Raw genomic sequence first — 24,360 nt, 5'->3', positions numbered from 1 at the left:
TGATGTAAACAGATTCTTCTAAAGGATCCCTCTGTTTCCCTTATCAAGGTCGCTACATGTGAGAAATTCCAATCATAATCAATACGTGTCAGAAATCTCATGTTATATAAGACCAGGTAAAAAATGTTCATCAGCTTTTCACCAATTCTTCTTTTCGCTTTGTGTTGTATGTGTGCTCGTGGCTCCTGCTTGTAAATAATTATGCCTTCCCGGGATGGATTAAAGAGAATTTAAAAATGCAAAGTATCTTCACTGTCTTTGAAATGTCTTCTGAATAAAAAAATTATATGCTTATATTATATATATGTAAGCATATAATTCTTAAAAGCAGAAGGCAGGTTCGAAGACATAGAAGAGACATTTTTCATACTTAAATTCGTTTTAATCCATCCCGGGAAGGCATAATATATTTAGACGAAGGCGCGGACAAGGCACATCCGCTATCTGCGAGGCACAAAAGCAGAAGTGGGAAGAGAGAGAAATAAAATATCCCTCGTCTTATATAGCATGAGATTTCCGCCATGTATCGATTCAATACACGTGTTGACCTTTGACAAGGGCAGCTTCAGTTGAATTAATTAAACAGAAAAATTGGAAGAGGATCAGGAAACAACACTTTAGAATGACCCCGACATGGGCCGAATTAGGCAAAAATTTAGGAAATATGATTACATTAGATAATTAAAATATCATTACACACGCACACACACACACACACACACACACACACACACACACACACAGATGGAAGATGAAAATTAACATATCATTTTATCACCATACTTTTCTGGATATCTTTTAAATAGGGGCCTGAATATATAAATGTAACCGTAATAACGGAAAAATATAACAAGTTTTACAAACGAAATTTGGAAGTGCTCGTGAACTACACAGAAAAATATTCTATACGTGTATCCGAGTTTTTTCGCCATAACTTTTAAAATTAATAAAAGAAGCAAAAATATATGAAATAATCGAGGGGAGAACCCTTCCACTGATCTTTAATCACGCCTTTTATAATTTTAAAGTTTTCTTTCATTTTTTTTTACCACAACAATTCTATCAAGCATAAAAAAAAAAAAAAAAAAAAAAAAAAATGAAGCGTAAAAGAAAACGACGCTGCTTTCGGCTGTATGATTGCAGTTGCTTTGTACAGTTACCAAACGATGAATTTCATTCCTACAATTATATAGTATAATTTAAATTTAAAAAAAAACTTCAAAATTTACAATATATACAAAATATGTAAACATGCTATTTGCATATTAAGTTTAATTCAATAAACTAAAGTTTCAGAACTTACACTATTTCATATTACTTCATCCAATACGAGAAAGACTTTTAGCTTCATACTTTTAATTCTTTGATTTGTTATCTATTTGTAAAAAAGAAATTTTGAACACACATAAAAAATATTTTTAACATCTAATAATAAATTAACAGATTAATTTAATTAGATTTTAATTCGAAGTGAACGCCGCTCCCTACAGTTTAATTTCGGGGAAAAAAACTAATATAAATTTTATATTATAATAAAAATATATAAAATCAAAAAATACAAATTACAATAAAATTAATAACTAATAAATTCTATAACACTGGGATTTTTTTTTAATTTTAATTTTTTTTTTTTACAGTATTGCTTTTTTTTAAATGGCAGGTCGCCACTGATTTAAAGCTTTGATAAATGTACTCCTCATTTAACAGCTGACGTCCTGCCACTGTACTTGAACTGAAACACTCCATTTACCTTGGCATTTCCGAGTTGCCTAATTCTAAGAGAGGATGAGAAAAGATACCCTTTGATTACGGAATGCAGAACAGACAGGGGCGGGGGAGGAGGAAACCGAAGTTCGTAGTTTGTTTCTTCCGTCTTATGCAATGCCAGGATCTTTAAAATGTTCAAATTGCGTCTTTCGCTATCTTAAGTAGCAGAAATCAAAGCGTGAAAAAAACCAGTTCCATTATCTGTCCAGAATCCAAAAAGCTAGAAGCTAAAAAATCCATTCAGAGTTCATGTCATCTTTACTTGCTTTTATTTTATTCTTTCATGTTTAGTTTGTAAAGATGGAATTTTCTAATCGACTTTTCGATCTTTTTCTGAAGTGCAAGAGTTTTGGAATTTTCATGCTTTTGAGCTCCACAATACGAGACATAAGATTTTTTCAGAACTTAACTATCGATTAATCGATTAATAAAAATAAAAATTTTAGATTTATAGAAGTATGTTCTCGTAGTAGATTTGAAGGAAAAAAAAATGATGATAAAATTTTACATGGTATATATTTAAAAATCAGGGAAAAATATAAAAATGCTTAAAAATATGATTTTGTCCGTGAATTAAAAAGTAGAAATATTTTATATCAAAAATATGGCAACCTGAACAAAATTAAAAAATTGAGACGTTGAAAGAAAATTAAATCACAATTAATTCTCTAAAATTCTTAAACATTGATTCAAAATGAAAAACATTATAAATCTGGCTAAAATTTTAATTTCAGTATTTCTAATTAGGGCCTCGCGTTTTTACGATTTTGTTTTAATATTTTTGTATTTCACCCATTCTGCATGGCATAAATGTGACATAAAATTGATTTCTTGGAGATAAAATGGCTGCAATTCTTAATATTTAAAAAATAATAATCTATATAATTACAAATTTGTTTTATCTTTTATACCAATAATTTTCATATAAATTCCTGGAATCTTATGTAAAGCCCCAAATTACTTTTTGCCCATTAATCATGGGCAATTACATGATTAATGGGCAAATTGCAAATTGCCCATAACCCATGGGCAAATTTTATACATAAGATTGCCCATTAAACCTTTTTATAGTTCGGTAAAATAAATAAAACATTTTAGGTTATATTAAAATTTATAGAATAAATTTTATAAAATACAATATTTAGTAAAAATGGATGAGTTTTTTGGAAGTTGATTTTGATTCTTCATTCCAGCTTATAAACTGTATTTAATTTTACGAAAAAATATTGCGACCTGGAAAATGAAATAAAAATGTTAATTATGAAAATTATATATTATGTTTCGGCACTCATGTCGGGAAGTTGAAAGTCCCTAGGGCCCACTTTGGCGCCCATACGATTTTATACATAAGTGAAAAAAAATTATAAAGTTACGAAATTTTCACTTTCATCATAATTTAATTCAGCTAATTTTGTTTCAATAAAAATGATTAATTAGAAAAATATTTCTAAATTTATCATATTCACAAATAAAGTAGCAAATTAAAAAAAAAAAAATGTGCAACTTTAAAACAACAGCGCTACATAAAATTTGAACAAAATTATAAATTTTCACAATAACATTTTGATCCGTGATGATTTTTTTTGTTCCAATAAAATAATTTTACATTTAAAAAAGTGATTGGTGTCATCATTAGTGACTATATTTTATCCCTCCTCTAATTATTCACAAAAAGTAAACAATATAATACCAATTTAAAATTAAGAAAAATAAGGTACGACATTCTAGGTTCCTAATACATTTTTCGTAGTATTTTAAATTATGTGGCTGTATTATAAATACGTTTTATGAAACAAATTCAATCAAAGTTATTATTGTTCTGTTTTTATTTGTCATAAAAAGTATCAGTTGAAAAAATAGAAATAAAAATCAAACAAACAATTTTTCTCATTAGTATTATTGTCAAACAATATTTATCCATATTTATTTATTGTATCCATATACATCCATCAATTCCTCTCCTATTTAATTAAAAAAAATTATACTCTTTTATTAATCTTAATTTTATTACTATTAAATTTATTACTCTTTTAATTTGCATTATCTTCTTGCTTCTAAGTTATTAAAAATCTCCCTCCCATAAAAACAAACAAAAAAAAACATGTTTTAAGATGCCATTTTCAGCAACGGCAAGGTAACACTTTAGCCTTAAAAGCCACTAAAAACACCCAAGGCCAAATTGCCATACTGGTGAAATGTTCGAAAGGACAATAAATCCACTGCTTACCGAAGAAAACAAGACTGGTCGTTTTTCAACAATAAAAGAGAAAGATCGAAAAATCTATCTTATGTAATATATATTACTGAAGTTTCTTCCAGTAAAATTATGAATTCTTTAAAACTAAATACGGGCTCTGGAACTGTAAGACGTATTATTGAAAAACTCTTGAGCAAATAAAAAAAAGGAAAGGGGGGACGGTATATTAAAGATGGAACCACATTACATGAAAACCAAACTTCATTACATTTGCCAGATCAGATAGAAAAACATTCCAATTTATGTCCAGATAGCTTAAGGTACTACTGGCACAATATTAGACAAGAGGAACAAACAATATTCAACAGAAATTTGGAAGTTTTGTAATAATGACTTTCAAGGTAGTAAAACAACTGGCCTTTCTAAAAGCTCAGCAGCCAACTTGGGACAATCAAACAATATTCAGATGCTGTTCGTTTATGAATCTCCAGATTAACATAATGGAACGATATAATTTAAGAGATGACTCATAGTAAAATATCTGCATTTATGTAATTCTTTGTTAAGCCTTGAACTTGACTTCTGTCATGTTAGAAGCGTTTTCTTTCGTATCACTCCTATTTTGGTTAAATAAACGTCACTTGGCGTCCGCACAAAAGCGCGGAGATTTTCCTTCTAATTATTGACGGAATTACTTTTTTTTCTTTTATTCTGCAAGTTATAAAACATCTCACCAGAAGTTTAAGAAAGACTTCTGACAATTATAAGTAAATGATATAAAACGCAAAATCAAGAGCGACTTTTTTGTATAGTTATAAAATGTGTAGTTTCTATTTATGATTGTTTACTCATTAATTTAAGAAGAGGATCACAGGTATTACCGATTCAGATGACGTAATTGTACATGTCATTTAACCTCATATTGCAAAATGTCTTATGCTTTTTCCTACGGTAAAATGCACAATGGAAAAAAAAAAAAAAAAAAACACACTATTATAAAACTATTAAATTTACGTTCAGCGGTAGATTTAGGCATTTTTAAGATCCCAGACAAAATACGTTATGAGGTTCCTGTTTAATAATTGATCTGCCGTTTCAAATACATTTTTAACAAACATCTTAATGATTTATTTTATTATAAATTTTAATTTCAATAACTTTGTGAAAACATATGCTTATATTTATTTTTTTAATATTATCTTATGAAAAATACTAACTGAAGTAACAAAATTTTCAAGCAATTAATCATTACTATTAGTTACTGAATTTCTTATTTAGAAATGTAAGCATTTAAAGCTTTCTGAAAGATTATAAGAAAATAATAAATTTCAAACAAATATAACATTAAAGATAATGATGCAATACTTTAAAGTCGAATATAAAATAACGGATTAATATTTAATATTCAAATATAATATAAAAATAATTATTGATAAATGATTTTAAAATTCAATGAATACAAGCACTGCAGTTCTTAATCTCTTACAATTCAAACGATTTATTTCAAACAAATTCGACAATCAGTTTAATAGCTTTTTTAATCGATAAATCTGAATCTACCCTTAGTTTAACTGTCTATGACAAAATTACAAAGAAATATCTTATAGAGGGAAAAAAGAGGGTGAAAAATAGAGAGAGAGAGGCAAAGAACAACTAACGCCAGTTTCATATTCGGGATGACCGGAAAAATAATTCTATTTAAGTATTTCCATAAAAATGAAAGATCCTAGACAGCTAACAAAAACAATAATTCGCACAGCAAATAGTGCGGGAAATACGCTTCAGAGCATTCCGCATTAAACAAGCAATTCCGAAACATTATGGTGCAGATAGCAGTTATGAAAGAAAAAGTTGACATCTTCAAACATGCATGAAATAAGCAACCACGGAAGCGTAAAACTCAAGTGCAAGCCAGCGATATGAAAACCAACTGCAGGAGTTGGCGAGAAATCATGGTTCAATAGGTTCGACACGTTTTTTGATCGCACACAAGTGTAATTATATTCGTTCCTGTTTACCTTAAGTCTTACCTGTTAATTAGTATTTAAAAAAGCACTTCTGTTTCAAAACAAAATGTCGATGGTTAAAAATAAAAAGTGCTTGGAAATCATTTAGCACGTGGCACCGCCTGTATAATTAAGAATAGGGAAGCGTGTGTTTATTTTTATTTTTTTGAATTTCTATCACATCAAATTTATTTCAATCCATCGTGGTAGCATTTCTTCATAACATCACATTTCACTTTCTTATTTTTAACTAAGCAGAGATTATTCGAAGTAGAAATGACTGAATAATTTAAATCGCTTCACGACTGAATAGATGGAGATATTCATTTTCTAAATTACTAGAACTTTGAAATTTACTACATTGCGAATAATCCATGATAATATGTAAACATTTTAAGATTTTACCTATCAGAATATCGAATAATTTAACAAATTTTATTTTCATACTAGTAATTGCCCTTTGATAGTAGATTCAAAAAAAAAATTAAGATTCTATAATATTTATAACATTATTATAAATTAACAATCAAAACAGAGAAAATAATGAGCCAAGAAAATTTCTATCTTTTAGTACACTAATAAATGTGTATTTTTAAAACCAGTTTTTCTTAAATTCATTTTTAAATCTTTTTATATAAACTAGTGCTTTCTATAAGAATGATATATATCGATACAAAAAAGATTCGTTTTCCAGAAAAAAAAAAAAAAAAAAACAGTAATCGAATAAGTGCCGTTTCAATAAAAATTACATTTAAGATATATATTAAATAAAGATTAAATTTAAGTGCCGGCAATACTAAAGTAAATCACCATTTATGTATTTATGTTCGATAAACATAAATATATAAATGGCATTTTTCTTTAGCTTATCTACTTAAAATGACGAACATTATGAAGGAATCTGAACCTATTCAGTCTCGAAGATATTACCTTTGTTAATGTCGGATATCAGAGCCAAATGAAATATTTGATTACTCTTACAACCAGACAATGAATTCAAACAAATTCTTGAATATTCTAAACGGTGTTCATTGAAAAGCAAGATAGCGTCTGAATCGATACAACCTTTTTAAATTTCTGTGCCATACCAGCATTTCTGTGCCATATTGCTCCGACGTATTTAACGTGCACCGAACCAGCTTTTAAGGTAGAACTTTGGTGAAATTGAGCATCGAACTTAGAATTCACCAATCTTAAAGTCGAAATCTTACCATTAGATCACCGGGATTTCTAAATATGAACGGAATCAATTTACACCTCAAAGATACCTATAAGTCATTTGAAACAAATAAGTTCATGTCATGCTATGACATAAAATCTTTTTTCTTTCCATATGAAGCATAATGGATTCTTCGTTTTGTTTGATTTCTCTAATTATCTTCTATTCTGGTTCAATCAGAACATACTCTTTCGAAATGAAGCAGAAATAATTGTTTTGTGTCAAGAAAGAAATAAGAATTTTCGAATTCAGATTTCTATTACATCAAAAATCAGGTTATTTATGAATAGGTCTGGCATTGAAGTAAATAATAAAATATTCTTTCGAAATATTTTATTTTTTCGAACATCCAGCTGTTGAACTCTTATATTATACAAAAAGTAAAATCGTAATGGGTTTATTTTAACGATACGAACAAAATGAAAGAAGTTACAAAAGATGCTTCTGTTCTTCAGAGAAATAACAAAATGGAAAAGGCAACAGTTTCCTCGCGCCAAAGAAAAAAAAATACTTAAAAAGTCAAGCAAAAAAAAAAAAAAAAAAAAAAAAAAAAAAAAAACGCCGTGAAAAAAATAAATATATATCTATATATAAATTCTCTATCCTCGAGCAAACCATCAGCGCAAAGAAATGGTCCTTTTTTTCCCCCAAGACATCAGCATGTTTATTAATGGTTGTTTGACACCTAAGGCAAAGCGAACAGAAACATTTTCTCGCACTACAAAATATTCGAAAAGCATTTCTTTGAAAAGTAATTCTACCATTTCTTTTTTGCAAAAAAGTTCATTCAATATAATTTTGAATAGACTGAGCAGACATAACAGCTTAAGGCAGAATTTCTATTTTGTTCTAAAAGCATGAGATGATTTCATTTTCTATAGAATGGAATGCATTGCAATATTTTGATAGTTTCAGTAAGTAATAAGAAAAAAGTGATATAAAGCATAAGTCTGATATTTTGAAACATTCTTGAACAGAATGATAAAGACAAATTATATAAATTCGTTGCAATCAGTTCTCATAAAAAAGATTCGATATAAATTACAACAAAATGGAATTAAAACAACAACATTGATTACAAAAAAGAAATCAAAGAGTCTTAAAATAAAAAAAAAAAATACAATATACATATTTTTAAACTGTTACCACTAGTACTGGAAAGACGTACCATGGACATCGATATGCTTTTTTCACATAATCGCCAACGACGTGCTACACACGTCAACCGGCAATTGTCAGAGAAGTAAAATTGATGTTAACGAATCATCGATTCAGTCATCAGAGAATATGTCGGAACGTAGTTTACAGAAGCACAGTCTTAGGTTAAAAATCAATTCATTTAAAAGATATAAATATTTTCCCGATCACTAAGATCCTGGATACTTTGTGTGACCTCGCTGCGAGTTACAGTGGACTGTTTCGGCACGCGTACCTGCGAATTTCTAGCCATCGCGGTTCATTCATATGCAATGAATGTTGAAATTTATCATTAAAAACTTTTAAATTAGGACAAATATTAGCAATCGTTGCATCTTCGCCTCAATTTCTTTATTGTATTACATTAACCATTCCGGATAACATAGACGGAACAATGGCAAATATTTGTACTGTCTTTCTTCTCTTTCCTTGTGCACATGAATGTAGAATTTGTCTATCTTCTGATATTGAGTTTTACATTTGTTTGTCTTCTAATACCCAAGTCTCAAATGCAAGTGTTTTTTGGAATCCTTCGATTATTATTATTTGTATTTTCGAGAGAAATTAAGAAGCGAATCATCCACTTACATTATGATACTAAATATGAAAAAAATTGAAATATTTGAAATGGACAATAAATAAAATTGTCAGATTTAGTTAAAAAATAGAAAAGTATAGTTCTACTTCAACTCTATGTATATAGCAAATATCTACATCATACTTCTGATTCTTATATCAAAATTACAATAATATATAAGACTATTTATAATTATATAAAAGGCATTTCAGAATTACTACAGCGCTTTTCAACTGTATCATAACTACAAAAAATCAAAGGAGCGATTTACAAAGGATAAAATTCGGTTTACAAACTTAGCATCTAAAGCATACATTCAATCATATTTGGAGCCAAATCTGTCAAGGAGTAAACCATTTGTTCGTATGTACTTTCACCAGTATGTAAACGTGACAACACACACACATACACACACACACACAAAAAAAAAAGCAATGACTCAAATAAATAAAATTAAGTACATGATTTTGTGACTACAGTTATCATAAAATTACATACTAAAAGTTCCGAGTCAAAATTTGGTTTCAATCAGTCGGCAAAATGACGTTTAAAATACACATTCGGTGTTTTGATGTTTGTGTATTAACCACATTCCAGCATTTAACAGTCAAAGATCGCATGCTAATAGTCTCTTTCGTAACTACTGTTCGCCAATGGCACGCGTAGCTCTTTTTCTCGTATGTTCTTTAATAAATGTACACAAGTACATTTATTAGACACCATACGTTAAAGTTTCATGGAGACTACTCTCACAAGTTTTTTCGAATGCAAAGAAAAAGTACTGTAATCGTTAAAAAAACCCTCGAGATTTTGACGAATCTCCACGTTTTGGACCTCCTGAAGCCGAAAAAAAACTACAATTTTAGAATTATGTCTACCTATGAACAGCAGGAATTGTGTGTTAGTGTGCTGTGTGTCAGAAAATGCTTTCAGGTAAACGGATCAAATTCACTAAATTTGGTGATTTCTATCAAATTTTGAATGAAAGTCATTCACGAGGAAGACTATCTATTCCACTACAAGCGAATACGATACCTACAAAATATAAAGAGCTAAATAGAAAAAATTTGGTCGATTGGTGTATAATTTAAAATGTAGATCTTTATCAAATATTGAACCAAACTTGACGAGGAATTCACTATCTGTTGGTTTATACTTTCGAATGCATATAACAGTGTGATGGTGATCATAAATGAAATGTGGTGCGCCATTTTAACACCTAAAATGCCATTTTTTTTTTTTTTTTCAAAATTGAAACTAAATTTATTATGGAAATAACAGTCTGTATATTTTCATGCATGTAAAGGCGATAAACCGAAAATACAATGACTTAAATGAATGAAATTTGGTATAGTTATTTTGATAGTACAGTTTAGTCTGTGACGGAAAAAAGACATCCGAGTTCGGTTTCCTGGTCCTTGCGTATTAACCTGCCCTCCAGACAATAACCATAAAAAAAAGTCACCAAAGATTGCTTGCTAATAGGTTTTTTTTTATACTTTGTGAGGAGCTTAAAGATAGCCAGTTCAACTTTATAATAAAAGGTATTTACAATATAAATTAGTTTATATTAATAATTTAAAATGTAAATTAAAATACTTGTATAATAAGTCTGATAATTTTGAATACATAATTACTCATCATGTCATACGATATGTTCACGGGCTTTTAAGAAGACAAAATATTGCAATCGTTCAAAGGGAAGGGGGGGGGGTAATTACAAGATTTTAATGAATGCCTGTTTTTTTTTTTTTTGGATTGATTGTCTGTTTGTTTGCTTGTTTGAATCGTATAATTTCACACATTTTGGCCGTATCGAATAAAATTTGGAACTCGGATTTCTTAGCATTCAAAAATTTCTACTGTATTTAAAGGGGATGGAATGGGGTGTAGTGGAATGGGACGATTTTACGCTTTTTGCCATAACTTTGGAACATATCACTGCACAAAAATACTACGCTATCTTAAAATTTTACAGATGAGCTTTTCAGAGACAAAGTTTCATTTCTGTACAACTATTTCTCTAGTTTCAGTAAATTTTTCAAAATATTTGTGCAAGATAATGTTTATACTAGGAGTGATACTACTTATTCAGGGTTTTAAAACATCTTGAATTTAATGCAAAAGCTACACAATGAAAAATTATATATATATATATTTCTAATCGATATACATATAGAATAAATAAATGTAGGCGGACCTGCGGTAATGGAGGGTAGAAAAGAATACAGAATGTCTGTGGCCGTCAGAGATGGAATTTGGAATATGGTTATGTCTTGTTTTTACTATAATAATAAATCTATAAATTTTAAGACAAATCCATCAGAAAATTGACTGTCCATTGGATTATAAGTCAGAAAAATAAAATTTGACAAATGGTTTTGAAATCCAATTTGAAGATCTTTACCAAATTTTGAAAACAACTGAATTAAGAAATAAGCAAAGTGGACACCCGATTTTTTAAATTATTTTACATAATTTCATTACACTGAATAAGTTTATGAGAAAACCGTCGCCAAGAGTAGCTCGAAGGCAAAATATTCATTTGTTTATTTCATGTTTTTCAAGCAAAATATGGCATTATCTTCATCTATCCTTATTATGCATTACCCCATTTTAACATAAACTGTTTAAAAAGTCTTTAGGATTTTAAGAAGGCTTACGTTTTATAGGTCAGATTAAAATTCACTAAAGCAAAACACTACCACTAAAACAAATCAATTTAAATTTATACCTAAAAATTTATCACCATTATTTATAGCATCATTCACAAAATGACAATGAAAAAACAAATTTTAATATTTCATACAATAACAGAAAGAAATACATTAAGAAAAGTCACGAACATCCTATGAATAAAAGATGTACCAGACTTTATTTTTGTATTTAACTGATGGTTTACCCAAGTGGAATTTGATTTATTCTTTTAATAATAAGACAACATTTAACATTAAGTGCTTAAATTGTTTCTGTTTGATATACCCAGCAACTTCATTCTCTTTACAGAATGCTATTTAAAAGAGTAGTTTAAAATAGTATAGATAAAAATTTTAATGATGTATAGATTTAAATTTTAATAATAATTATACTATATTGAATACATTTACCTGAAATATATGCAGGCGTATAAATCTGTTACAGAATTTTTGTATGTTTAATACTAATATTCAGAATTTTATTGTATTGAATATATTTTATGAAACAGTCAATCCAGTGATCTCCAAGACTGAACCAGAATAAACAAAATCTTTGCAAAGGGCGATTTAATTAGTAATAAAAACAAAGGAAATCTCAGGATCCATTTAGCAACAAATTCATAAATATCACTAGTTATTATGAGTAATGGTAGGTAAACATTCTGTTAGTCTGTATCATTTGAAATAGAAGTGTAGAAACAATCAGTATCATTTATATTTGCACAAATAATAGGTATAGTGACTATTTAAAAGCACAATTTTGCTCAGTGGTGGCTTGTCAGCTCAGAAATTAACAATGCTTGGGGGAAATAAATAAAAGAAATCAAGGGACTGCAATTTTTTAAAAAGTCACTTTACCTTTAAATAGCCTATAATTTTTAATTTCAAAGCCATATGAAATTTGAAGCATTTCAAACATATTACATGACCAGCATATAACAAATTCGTCACAATTTTATAAATAAAAAATTATGTGAATATTGAAATGATAATTCAGTAGATACTCATTCTTCCTGCATTTTCCTTTTTACCTAGTCAACTTGATAATTCTGGTCAAAAAAAATAATATATAATAAGATGTGCATTAAATGATCCACAACATTCATGGTTTTTAGAATGTAATATTTAATAATAATCATTCAAATGAATTTTGATCTTAACATCATTTTAGAATCAATAATTTTTTTGAAGAGCAAATATAGCAAATGGAAATGAATATTGAATAAAGTGTTTCTGTGAAGTAAACAAGAATTGAATTTGAAACTCATAAACAGGCTATGAAAAAAAAAAGAAAAAAGAAACAAGATCAGTAGGTTGCATTCCAAGCGTGGTTGCTAGGTTTAGCCTTTTTACAACTTTAGAATCTGTAAATTCAAAAGCAAAAAGACTTGTTTTCAGATTTCAAATCAATCAATCAGGTATTTGTGCAGTAGCTTTCATAGGCCATTGGACAGCATCGCTCTTGCAATTTAATTCATTTTCTCTCTCTTCAATTTTTACTGCTCCCCCCCCATTATCATTGATTATAGGCTCACACTGGAAAAGTAAGCAAGCAATATCAAACTCTCAAAGTGCAAAAATAAGCCAATATGTTAAAAAACAAAAATGCTACTTCTAAAAATAATTCGGGGAATGTTATAGCTTTGAAGACGTAATAAGTAACCACTATTTTAGACAGACAAATTAAATACATATTTACATAATTTTTAAATTTAAGTTGAATTTTGAAACTCTTTCTGTAACAGTGCCATAATGTATAGAAGATAAATAATTTTTTTTCTGCAAAATCAAATTTAAGTGCTTACTAAATAACAAAAACAAGCTTTTGATTTTCTAAAACATACCAATGTCAAATAGGAATATAAACAACAAAAATCACTATTAAATTAGTTCAAATATTAAAATCATTAGAACATATACAAGATTGTGGTGCTTAGCTGCTATGAAGCAAAATTATTATCTGGGATATGAAAATATTGTTATAAAATTAAGGTTCTGGTCCCATTTATTTAATCCCTCAATTAGCCTGAAAAATAGACATTTTATAATTTCTTAATAAATCAACAAATAACAGATCAGATTTGTAAGATTATCAAAAGTACCAGATTAGTAAAAATTGGTTTAACAAAAATGCATTTTATAAGCAAAATGTTTATTGCACAAATATTACAAAAAATACAAAATTTGACTACATATAATAAATATTACAAACTCTGGGCAGCAATCTATAGTTTAGCTTGAGGCAGGATCAATTATATAATTTTTTCTGTGTTGAAAGCATTTATATCCAAATATCATTATAGACATGCTATGTTTACATATTATGTAGTTCAAATTTCACTGACTCTTATCCCAAAGTATCCATTTCAGATAAGGCCACTGTTTATTGCTAGATAATAAACAGAAAAGGTAATAGAATCACAATCAAATTGATTGCATGGAATTCTACTCCAAACACTAACATGATTTTTAGATAAATATTTTAGAAAACAGACCACAATATATATTTTTACAATTCATGTATTTACATATCAAAATTTGTTTTCAGATTTATTCAACTTTCTAGTCAAAAATTTAAAATAAAACATAAGCAAATAAGAGTAACTAATTAATAAATGTTATGCACTGTATTATGCAACTTGATACTTGGCAAGCAATAGCACATATATTGTGTCTGTATTCACTTTAATAATAAACACTTTTTTTATGGACTCAGATCTTACAACATCAAGTACAGAATTTTAAAACTACCTCACAATATTGAAAAAAACAACACAAAGACACATATTGATTAGTTTTTGAAGCTTTCAGCATGATTTTTTTTATCAAAGTGAATCTCTTGATAATCTTTAGAATATATAAAAGAGAGAGAAAGAGATAGGAGGGGGAAAAAAAACTAGCACAAAAAAAGCAAACACAATTCTTAAAAATATAAAGTGTTATTTTATTTAAATGATGCTCTTTTTTTATTGCCTGCACAGGATAGGATAGATTGGACTTTATTGTATCCATTAATAAATTAAATTTAGAATATAATGTCATTAGGGAATAATGATGTGGTGTTTCAAAATGAAATAAAGATTTAAATATTTGATTTATTATAAGAATATTATATCTTATTTATATTTCCATTTTTCGATAATTATACGTTTATCGAAAAACCAAATTATTGATCGAAAGAACAGAGAATGAGAGAAAGTCATAAATATCAATTGAAGGTAACATTTTACAAAAAGTATCAAATCAGAAATATTAAGCGATACTCTGAATTACAGATCCCTCAAATTGAAATAAAACATCTGTACTGAAACCTTTAATTCGAAACAAAATTTATCATAACAAATATGAGTTTACAGATTATTTTAAAGAACAAATAATATAGAACACTGTTTTGTAATAAACATTAAATTTAATGGATATTCAGATATAATAAGTATTTTATATATCTTTTTTAATGTATTGAATTTTACTTTCCAAATGACATAATTAAAAGAAGCATCCTTTTATATATTTAGCAATAAGCCAATTTTATAATGACATGCTTAAAAAGTAAAATATTTATAACAGCTATCAATTTTGATCACATTATATTTTATCAATAAAAATACCCAATTTCCTTAAAGATCAAGAAAAGAATGTTGAATTGAGCGCTGGAAATTATTATAATTATTTAAGAGAAATCGCTTCGCATGTTTGAATGAAACGTTTCAGTCTAATTTAAAAAGGATTTATTAATTAGCTAAATTAGCATGAGAAGCAATCCCAAAATTTTCGGTACACCAATAAACATTTTTATTTAAATTATATATTATTATAAATTAAAATTAAATTAAATAAAATACAATCTGAAGGCACATACAAACGACTTTTTTTTAAAAGAAAGGATAAGACAAGTTACCTTTTACTCGTAAATCACAGTTATCTTACACATTCGCATCGGCTACACTAGAATAGAACAAATAAGTTACAAATATAAATACAAAACTAGTTAAATTGACGCATCACGCCCACAGTTAGCGATGAAGATTATTTCCTATTAAAAACGAAACTAACTTATTAAATGTTAAACAATTTTATTTTTTAAAACAGAAATAAAATTTTATCATGAAATAAATTATCTATGAATATATATATATGTAAAAGAAATTTTTTCATAAACTCGTATTTATGTTGTAGAAGTATTATATGATGCATAGGTGTATCGAATTCCTTTCTTCCGTTTTGGCATCATCTTTGCCGCTAGTCTGCTTTGCTTTGTTGTCACATTTGTTGTAATACAGCATCATCAATTGAGGCGTGATTTGAGGAGAATATATTATTAAAAGGTTATTTATTATTTTGAATTTTTACAGTCAACGTATTACATATTGCATTCCTTAACAACTGTATTAATTTACACCTTAATTTGTTTCATTTATTTTTTATTTTAAAAGTTTAGCATTCTTGTTTACATATGCAATCAAACTTTTTTTAAAAACTGCTAGTTGCTTTACTTTGTTATTTTATAAAATGAAACAAATTTTGACATTTTTTTTAACGGTTTGTACTAAATAAAAATGTATTAGACTGAAATATTGTTCGCATTTTCAGCTATTTCAAATTGGTGGATTAATACGACAAATCGGCATTTTGTTTCGATGTATTGATATTGAATTGGAATTAAGTTGAAAACCAAGTCAAATCTTTGAAAATGGTAAGTTTTAATAAAATTTTTCTGTTATACTATTCGACTAATTTTTGAATTGGCTGTTCTGTTCATAAACATTTAACGGAATAGAGATTTAACTAATAATTTAATTGGTTGACGTTTGTGCAAAAGAAAAAAAATCGAATGTCTTGAAATTACAACCAAAAGATGAAATTACATAATGGAACTGAATACTTTCGTAACATCAGGCTAGTAAAAGCAATTCACTTGTTTGATTTTTTGAATTGAATATTTCAAGATCATATGATGATTAAAATATTAGCCTAATAACATTGAAAAATAGAACATGACAAAATGGAATTATGTAAATAAATCATCATTTATTTTGCAATTATTAAGTTTAGAAAAAAAGAGAGTGAAATAACCTTTTTTTTTTCCATCATAGTATAATTTTTCTCTTTATTCGTTTGCATGACAAGAACATCTGAATTAATGTCATTAAGGTTTTAAAAAATAACAATAGTAAAAGGATCTCTTGCTAGCATCTTACTATTAATATTTAGATTACATTATTAATTAAAAAATTACTGATGCAACTCATCTAACTGTAGATGTCAACTTATCTTGAAATTGATTGTGATTTTTTTACAATTTTTTTCTTAAGTAAATTTTTAAACTTTTGCTTGTTTTGCAATGGATGTTGTCATTTTAGGCTTTATATTATAATTATTTTATAATAAATTTTCAATTTAATATTTGCATAAGAATCTTTCTTCTGTGGATTTTTAATAATTTGTTTAGTACTAAATAGAATTATCAAAATTTTCTGATATAAATATAATCCATAAAATTTTAAAAATATTTTTTCAAATACTTTGATTATTATACTTTCATTTTCAATCCTTATGCTTGAAGACATTTTGAATTAATTCATATTGATGCGAATGTATTTTTATTTACAGATGCATTTCATATGCTTAAGTCATTAAATTGATACATTGCATTATGATAAATACATTTAATAAAAATACTTTTTTATAAATAATAATTTTTTTATAAAGATTTTAAAATTTTAGTTATCATGAATATAAGGTTATAGGCTAGTTTATAAGATTTGTCTTATTAGTTTAAATAATGATTTTATAGTTCAAAAATATCTTTTGGATATCAGCCTTATGTATACTAAGAGAAACCGATCTGCAGAAATACCTTTTTACTGATGTATGATTATTGGAAAAGATTTCTGATATGTCTTTTCATTATTTGAGCATAAGTACTTCTTTCCTGCCCATATTTAAGAAAGACGAATTTAATTTTTCGATCAAAGAATTCACAATTATTGTAATATAATATATTTTTAAATTTATTTTTGCTTTCTTATATACAAAAAAAAAAAAAAAAATGTTGTCATTAAAAAATTGTGATATCATGAGTCTGATTTATTTATTAATAAATCTATTTTCTATTTTTAGTCTATCAGTATATGCCTATGAACTCAGTAACTTAGAAATGGAATGAGCTAAACAGATTGTATTTGGTGTGTGGTCTTAATGTAAAAATTATTTTCTATCCTGTATTAAATGGAATTTACTAACAGAAAATCTGTGTATTTAAACATGATAAAAGAAATTACAAATAAGATAAATTGAATTTTCATATATTTCAAAGAGCTTAATAATTTAAATTTGGCATAAATGTTTATCAAATCTGAATTGTATTTGCTTGTAGATCTATATTAAATTCTTGACTGCTAAACTTTTGACTATATATTTTTGATCAGGTGATTTTTGTTATTAAAAAAATGATATAAATTACATAATTGAAATTTTGTGTATGATTTTTTATATACCAAAATTGTTGATCTGTTTCTAATTTTGATCATAATTCTTCTACTGGAAGAAATACAAAATAAATACTTTTTTGAACACACTATATCATATACAAAAAAAAAAAAAAAAAGTGGAATAAAAAATATCAAGGAAAAAACACTCCTATTGTTTTGTCCTGTTATAAAATTATTAAAAGTATTGTTTCTAAAAAAAATATTAAGTCTCAGTTATAATATTTTGATCATGTGTAACGTATCATTATATATATATATATATTCTTCAGAAACTGTACAAAGGCCAATATTGATATTCTTTTTATGTGAATGACTCTTCCTTCTCTCGTGAAGAGTATAAATTATGTATTTTTACTAGCTGTTTTTGGTTTTACTTTAAGAGTCCAATTAGTATTTTAATTGTACTATACTAAATTTAATTTATGCATTCCTCTGTACCTTAAAGCTGGCTTTAAAAAAAAATCCATGGGCTTATTAAGCCTCCTCTTCCCTTTTTTACTATGGACACATTATTTAATTACATGAATATAAATTGTAGACATGCTATTTAAAAATTTAAAAAAAATAAATATTGCAGGTTCTTTTAGCTGCAAGTGTGACAACGAAGTCAGGGAAAGGTGAGTATCATAAATATTTATTAATTGATCCAAAATTATATGTTGAGTATAAAATTCTGTTTATTTTACCATTATCTTTATTTTAGCTATAGTTTCCCGCCAGTTTGTGGAAATGACACGTGCCAGGATAGAAGGATTATTAGCAGCTTTTCCAAAGCTTTTAAGTGGAAGTCGTCAGCATACATTTGTAGAAACGGAAAGTGTACGCTATGTTTATCAACCGATGGAAAAGTTATACACTTTACTTATTACAACCAAAGCTAGTAATATACTTGAAGATTTGGAAACTTTACGTCTGTTTACAAGAGTCGTAAGTTACTATAGACTGTTTTATTTTAGCTTATATACCCACATTGTTTGAGATGAAAATATTTTCATGTCTTTCATTAATAATAATAAAAAAAAATATTTAGACCTAATATAATCTTTATTAAAATCATCCATATGTTTCTGTATTTGTTATAAAATTTTGTAATAACTTACAGTATGATGGTTATGATTATCATGTATAATGTTATGTACACATTATATGGAAAAATTCAAAAGATATTTAATATCTTGAATTGTATAATATAAAAAGGACATTTTTTAAAAGTATATGTAATATTTTATTTTAAAAATTACTTTTATTAAAAAATTATAACATTCAAAATACTTTTAATGTCTGTACCTTTATATTAAGTGAAAATAATTTTATTAATAGTATCAAAAATCTTTAAACTTTTCAATCTTTTTTTTTATAAAATTAGATTGTACCAGTGTTTTTTAAAAATTTCTCTTTCCCACTATGTATGGCCACTATTTATAATAATATTATAGGTTAGTAAATCCTTTCTAGACATATTTTAATTCATAATGTTCCACTATGCCTTTAAGTGAATAGTGTTCATATTGAATACTTATTATATACTATTTAAAATATTATAGTTTTATTGGTGAATCATGTACAACTATTGCTTGTATATAATATTTTTGAAATGCTCTATAGTAGCAAATTATTTTTCCTGTAATCATTTTGCTATTATATTGTACAAAATATTACTGTAAATTTTTGTAATTGCATATCTGCATTAACTGTTGTCCATTTTATAGATTCCAGAATACTGCAAATTTATGGATGAACAAGATGTTGTGAACAATTCCTTTAATTTAATCTTTGCTTTTGATGAAATAGTTGCTTTAGGCTACAGAGAAAATGTCAATATGGCTCAGATTCGAACCTTTGTGGAAATGGATTCACATGAAGAGAAAGTTTATCAAGCTGTTCGACAAGTATGTTTTTATATTTATTCAACATATAATACGTTGATGGTATAGATGCTTTTAAATCAATTTGATCTTATTAAGAGTTAGATTGCTACTAATAATATCTGCTTTAAAAATCTTTGCCAACTGTATCAAATAAATTCGGATAATAACATGCTATATATTTCAGTGTATCTAAGAATTAAAAATCTTATGAATATTTGAGTGTATTATCGGATGAGGATTTATTGGCTTTAGAAGCAGGAATATCTTCGATTTGAGATTGGTATGTGGATATGTTGCACATTAAATAAGTCCATTTCCCTCCTGCTCATGTGATATAAAAATCTGAAAAAAATTAACTTCATCATCTAATCACAGTTCAAAATTACAAGGTCCATTAAAAAAAAACTCATTTAACTTCAAACCAAATATGAATTCAATTTTCATTAATTTAGCATTTTATATACAAGATATTTACATTTTAATTCTACGGCTAACCTGAATTCATTCAATTGTCTCCCCCCCCCATCTAAAGAGAAGTCGTTGTTTGTTTTACCAAGCTCCTTAGCAATTTTTAAGTAGCATATACCTCTTATTAATCAGATCTTAAAATCAAAAATTTGTCATTTTTTTTTTTTTTTTTTTTTTGCTTTGATTTATTTTGGAGGTAATGGAAAGAATACAAAGTAATTTTTTTATTGGATAGCATCTACTGTCAAGTTTTAAAATAACCCTTTATTAATTTTTTTCTTCATAATTTTAAATCTAAAACATGGAGGGAAAATTAAGAAATTATACTACACCTTTCAAAAAAAATTTTTTTTTCTGAAGACTTTAATTTCACTGTTTTTTTACTTTGATGTTTTCAACGTAATTTTTTAAAAATTACTGAGTTCTATACTTTAAAATAAATTGAGCAAAAATAATAAATTTCGAAGGAAATACTTAATGATTCATTCCACTGTTCCATTCTTTTCAAATACTACTATAATGTCATAATGCTGATAGCGTAGCACACAATGCTAAAATTGAAATGAAAAAATATAAATTTTAGCAATGAAAAAGTTGTAAATTTTAAATGTTTTTGAGGAGGAATTATTTATTATTGCTATTTTAATCCTCTTCGTGTAACGGAAAATTGGATTCTTATGCATCTAATCCTAAGGATGATGGAAAGTAGTTAGCCATTTCATCATTATATTCATCAGTTAAAAAAAGAAGTAAAATGTAAAAAATTGAAAATAAGATTCTTATTTAGTGCAACAGAAAAAAGCTTCAAAAAAAAGGGGGGGAAAATACTTAAACATGCTTTGAGTGATAATTGCAGGTTTTTATTGTCACTCTTATAGTAATATCTCTTTCCCCTATTCTAAGACTTGTACATGTCCCTAACAAGCTTCTGATTAAAGGTCAATTTATTGTAAATCCCAATATTGTTGGGGTATCACTGGAATTGCTTAGGCTCACAGGCCTTATATCTTCTATACAGGTGAAATAAATGGTTAGTGATAATATATATATGTAATGATGTCTCTTAATATAATTTAAAATGTAATTAATTTCTTAATTTTATCTGAAATTTTCCCATATTAACTTCATTATAAAATGTTCTCTTATTTCCTGATCCAGTTCCTACTTTTTATTTAATTCTGCACACTCTCTAGAAAACAGATGGTCTCTGCATTTTCTTATGCTCTGAGTAAAGGGATAAAAATTCCTAATGTTTACAGCATTCTTTTAAACATACATAAATTTCTCTTTCCTAATTTACATGTGTCAAAGAAATCCCTATCAAAATCTCATGGCAAAACCACTGCAGAGAAAAAAATTTTTGCACATCTATCGTGATGTAGACACATGAATTTCTTTGTGTTTAAATTATGCCTCTTGTGGTGAAATAAATTGGTTTTAAAATTTCAAAAGTTTCTTCTATTCAACCATGCAACTGCTAATATATATATTGTTTAAGGTTTTGGTTCATGATGTTTAAATTAATGTACCAAACTTAGTAACAGTGCCATATTACAATAATGATATGAAGGAAAAAAATTACATAATTACTTTCATTTTTTATGGCTAAAATTTTTATAGAGCCATTTGGCTTTATAGTCAAATCACGAAAGAAAGTTTTTGTAAAGACATGTATGCATTTCTGTAGAAATTAACATATAGATTCCATAAAGGATACACATATACACACTTGGAACAGTTATAGTATTGAATCAGCATAAACGCTATTTTAAATAAGAGACTAATTTAAATAATATTCATTTACAGACTCAAGAAAAAGAAGCTAAGCAGAAAATGAAAGAAAAAGCACGGGAATTGACACGTGCAAAACAAGAAGCACTGAAAAAGGGCCGCAGTCCTGGGTTTGGTTCTGGTTCTGGATCTAGTTATTTGCCAACTGCAGCTGATACTGTGCCTATTGCTGCAGAAACTCCAGCCAAGTCTGCTTATTCAGCTCCTAGGTAAATATTATTTTTCTATTACTAATTGAATTAAATTTTTTTCTAAATTTATACTGAAGAAACTTATTCATAACTTATTTGTTAACTATTGCTTGTTATAGATAAGAAAGTTTTTGTTTTAAGAATTTTTCTTTTTTACAAGCTCAAAAGATTGGAATTTTTTAAAATTCTAATTTTTCTTGTTTTTAGTGTTATGAAAAATTATATCTGTTTTTAGAATTATTAAATTTACTAGTTTTTGATTAAATTTAATTAAAAAAAAACTAAAAATTGCAATAAATATTTTGTACCAAGAAATAACGTATAATGAATTCATTTTTGAATATAAACATTGTGTATATCAAATTTATTCTAGTATTTCTCCCTTTTTATTTCATTATATTCTTTTCTATGATCATCGATTGTTGATATTGAAATTTTATCTATCTAAGGACATATAAAAATTAACTTTGATTTTAAATTTTTTTGAAGGAATATTTTTCTGTAATTTCATTTTTGAATCAAATTCTGGATGTTGAATTAATTATGGATAAATATGGTGTAAGCACTTTGTTTTAATTTAATTATTATTTATTTTTTATTTCTTTTAGTTTACTGGAGTGAATTTCTTTTGTATATTCTAAATTAAAATAAAAACATTGAAAATCTTTTACCAAATCTTTGATATTTACTATATTTTACAGTACTCGCCCTACTACTACTGGAAAGGCAATGAAGCTTGGCAATAAAAATAAAGATATTGACTTGTTTGTTGATTTATTAAAATCTGAAGGAGAAAGTGAGTTTCACTTTTTTTTTATGTATTTTGTTTGGTTTAAATAAAATCATCAGTTGTAAGAATACTATTATACACTTGTTTTTAATTGTTATAGCCAAAGGTTTTAAAAGAGGTATGTCATTTTATAGACAAAACATATTACTTTCATATAATTAAATTATATTTTTCTTACTTTAAAAAAATTACTGAGAGTGTGTTGTATAATTGTGAAACTTTCTATAAATTGAAATAAATACCATTTAACATATTTTTCAGAAATCATTTAGAATATTATGTGTAATTTCATTATTTTTGTTTTAATGTTTAGTTTTAATTATTTCTTTGAATAAATATGAGTTTTGAGTTATGCTTAAAGTATAATATGTATATTTTTTATGTTTTTGACATTATTATTTAACAGTGAATACATGTTTTGAAAAACAAGTAACTTTTATTACCTTATTGTTATTGTTTAGCTCTTAAGCATAAAACCTGTTTAAATAATTATTTCTAAATATATATGCATGTTTTCAATAAATCCTTAGGTGTTGAAGCAACATCTAGTGCAAAATCATCTGTTGGAACAAAAGCTGCTTCTCAAGTTCATACTGAAAGGTATCTTATTTTGAATCCGCACCTTATTTTGGGTTTACAAATTCTGTGTTATAATGATTTTCATAAAAGATGGTGGTAAAGGTTGTGCCAGGATTCAGTTTATAAAACAAATCAATATTTCAAAAAATGGATTTTTTTTCTATATCAATTGTTTTAAAAAATTCAATTTAGTCATCAGAAGGATGCTTTATGTCCCATAATGAATCATTACTCTCAATATTTCACAGTTTCTGCAAGGATTTTCATAAATGTATATTAAAAGAACTGCAACTTTTTAAAAGAGAAGTTCTTTTGCAAATCACATAGTTTTTGTTTGCATTTTTAATATAAATGCAAATGATAAAAAAAGTAACAATGAAACTACAATATATAGAAAAAAAAATTATCTTTGACAATATATTTCACCCAATTTAGGGATGATATCTACAACAATATAAAAACTATAAAATAAAAAAAAATAAAAAATTGACATCTACAAGCTACCTGTGTTGTAGACTCTATT

At 26.8% G+C, this 24,360-nt stretch overlaps 2 protein-coding genes across 4 annotated transcripts in view; one reads left to right on the top strand and one right to left on the bottom strand.

Moving 5' to 3' along the window:
- LOC129984673 (MAGUK p55 subfamily member 7-like) overlaps positions 1–15,648 on the bottom strand; it is a 49,502-nt gene extending 33,854 nt beyond the window's left edge. The window contains exons 1-2 of one of the 2 annotated variants that reach the window (XM_056094603.1): positions 15,558–15,584; positions 1,304–1,375 (exon numbers count right to left, since the gene is read on the bottom strand). The gene's annotated coding sequence lies outside the window, so the exon portion shown is untranslated. Of the gene's footprint in view, positions 1–1,303; positions 1,376–15,557 lie in introns of both variants that reach the window. The other variant, XM_056094602.1, reaches the window with a different exon arrangement.
- Positions 1–24,360, top strand: part of LOC129984675 (coatomer subunit delta-like) — a 43,834-nt gene that overhangs the window by 10,032 nt on the left and 9,442 nt on the right. Inside the window, exons 1-8 of one of the 2 annotated variants that reach the window (XM_056094604.1) lie at positions 15,885–15,984; positions 16,250–16,352; positions 18,728–18,767; positions 18,854–19,077; positions 19,860–20,039; positions 22,293–22,486; positions 23,170–23,264; positions 23,789–23,858. In XM_056094604.1, coding sequence (XP_055950579.1) covers positions 16,350–16,352; positions 18,728–18,767; positions 18,854–19,077; positions 19,860–20,039; positions 22,293–22,486; positions 23,170–23,264; positions 23,789–23,858 — 806 coding nt within the window. In that variant the 5' untranslated portion in view covers positions 15,885–15,984; positions 16,250–16,349. Of the gene's footprint in view, positions 1–15,884; positions 15,985–16,249; positions 16,353–18,727; positions 18,768–18,853; positions 19,078–19,859; positions 20,040–22,292; positions 22,487–23,169; positions 23,265–23,788; positions 23,859–24,360 lie in introns of those variants that run through there. The other variant, XM_056094605.1, reaches the window with a different exon arrangement.

This window comes from Argiope bruennichi, chromosome 9 (genome assembly GCF_947563725.1).
Source record: "Argiope bruennichi chromosome 9, qqArgBrue1.1, whole genome shotgun sequence".
NCBI classification, from domain to species: Eukaryota; Metazoa; Arthropoda; class Arachnida; order Araneae; family Araneidae; genus Argiope; species Argiope bruennichi.
Note: the sequence above shows the minus strand (reverse complement) of the source record. Positions and strands in the feature narration are given on the sequence as shown.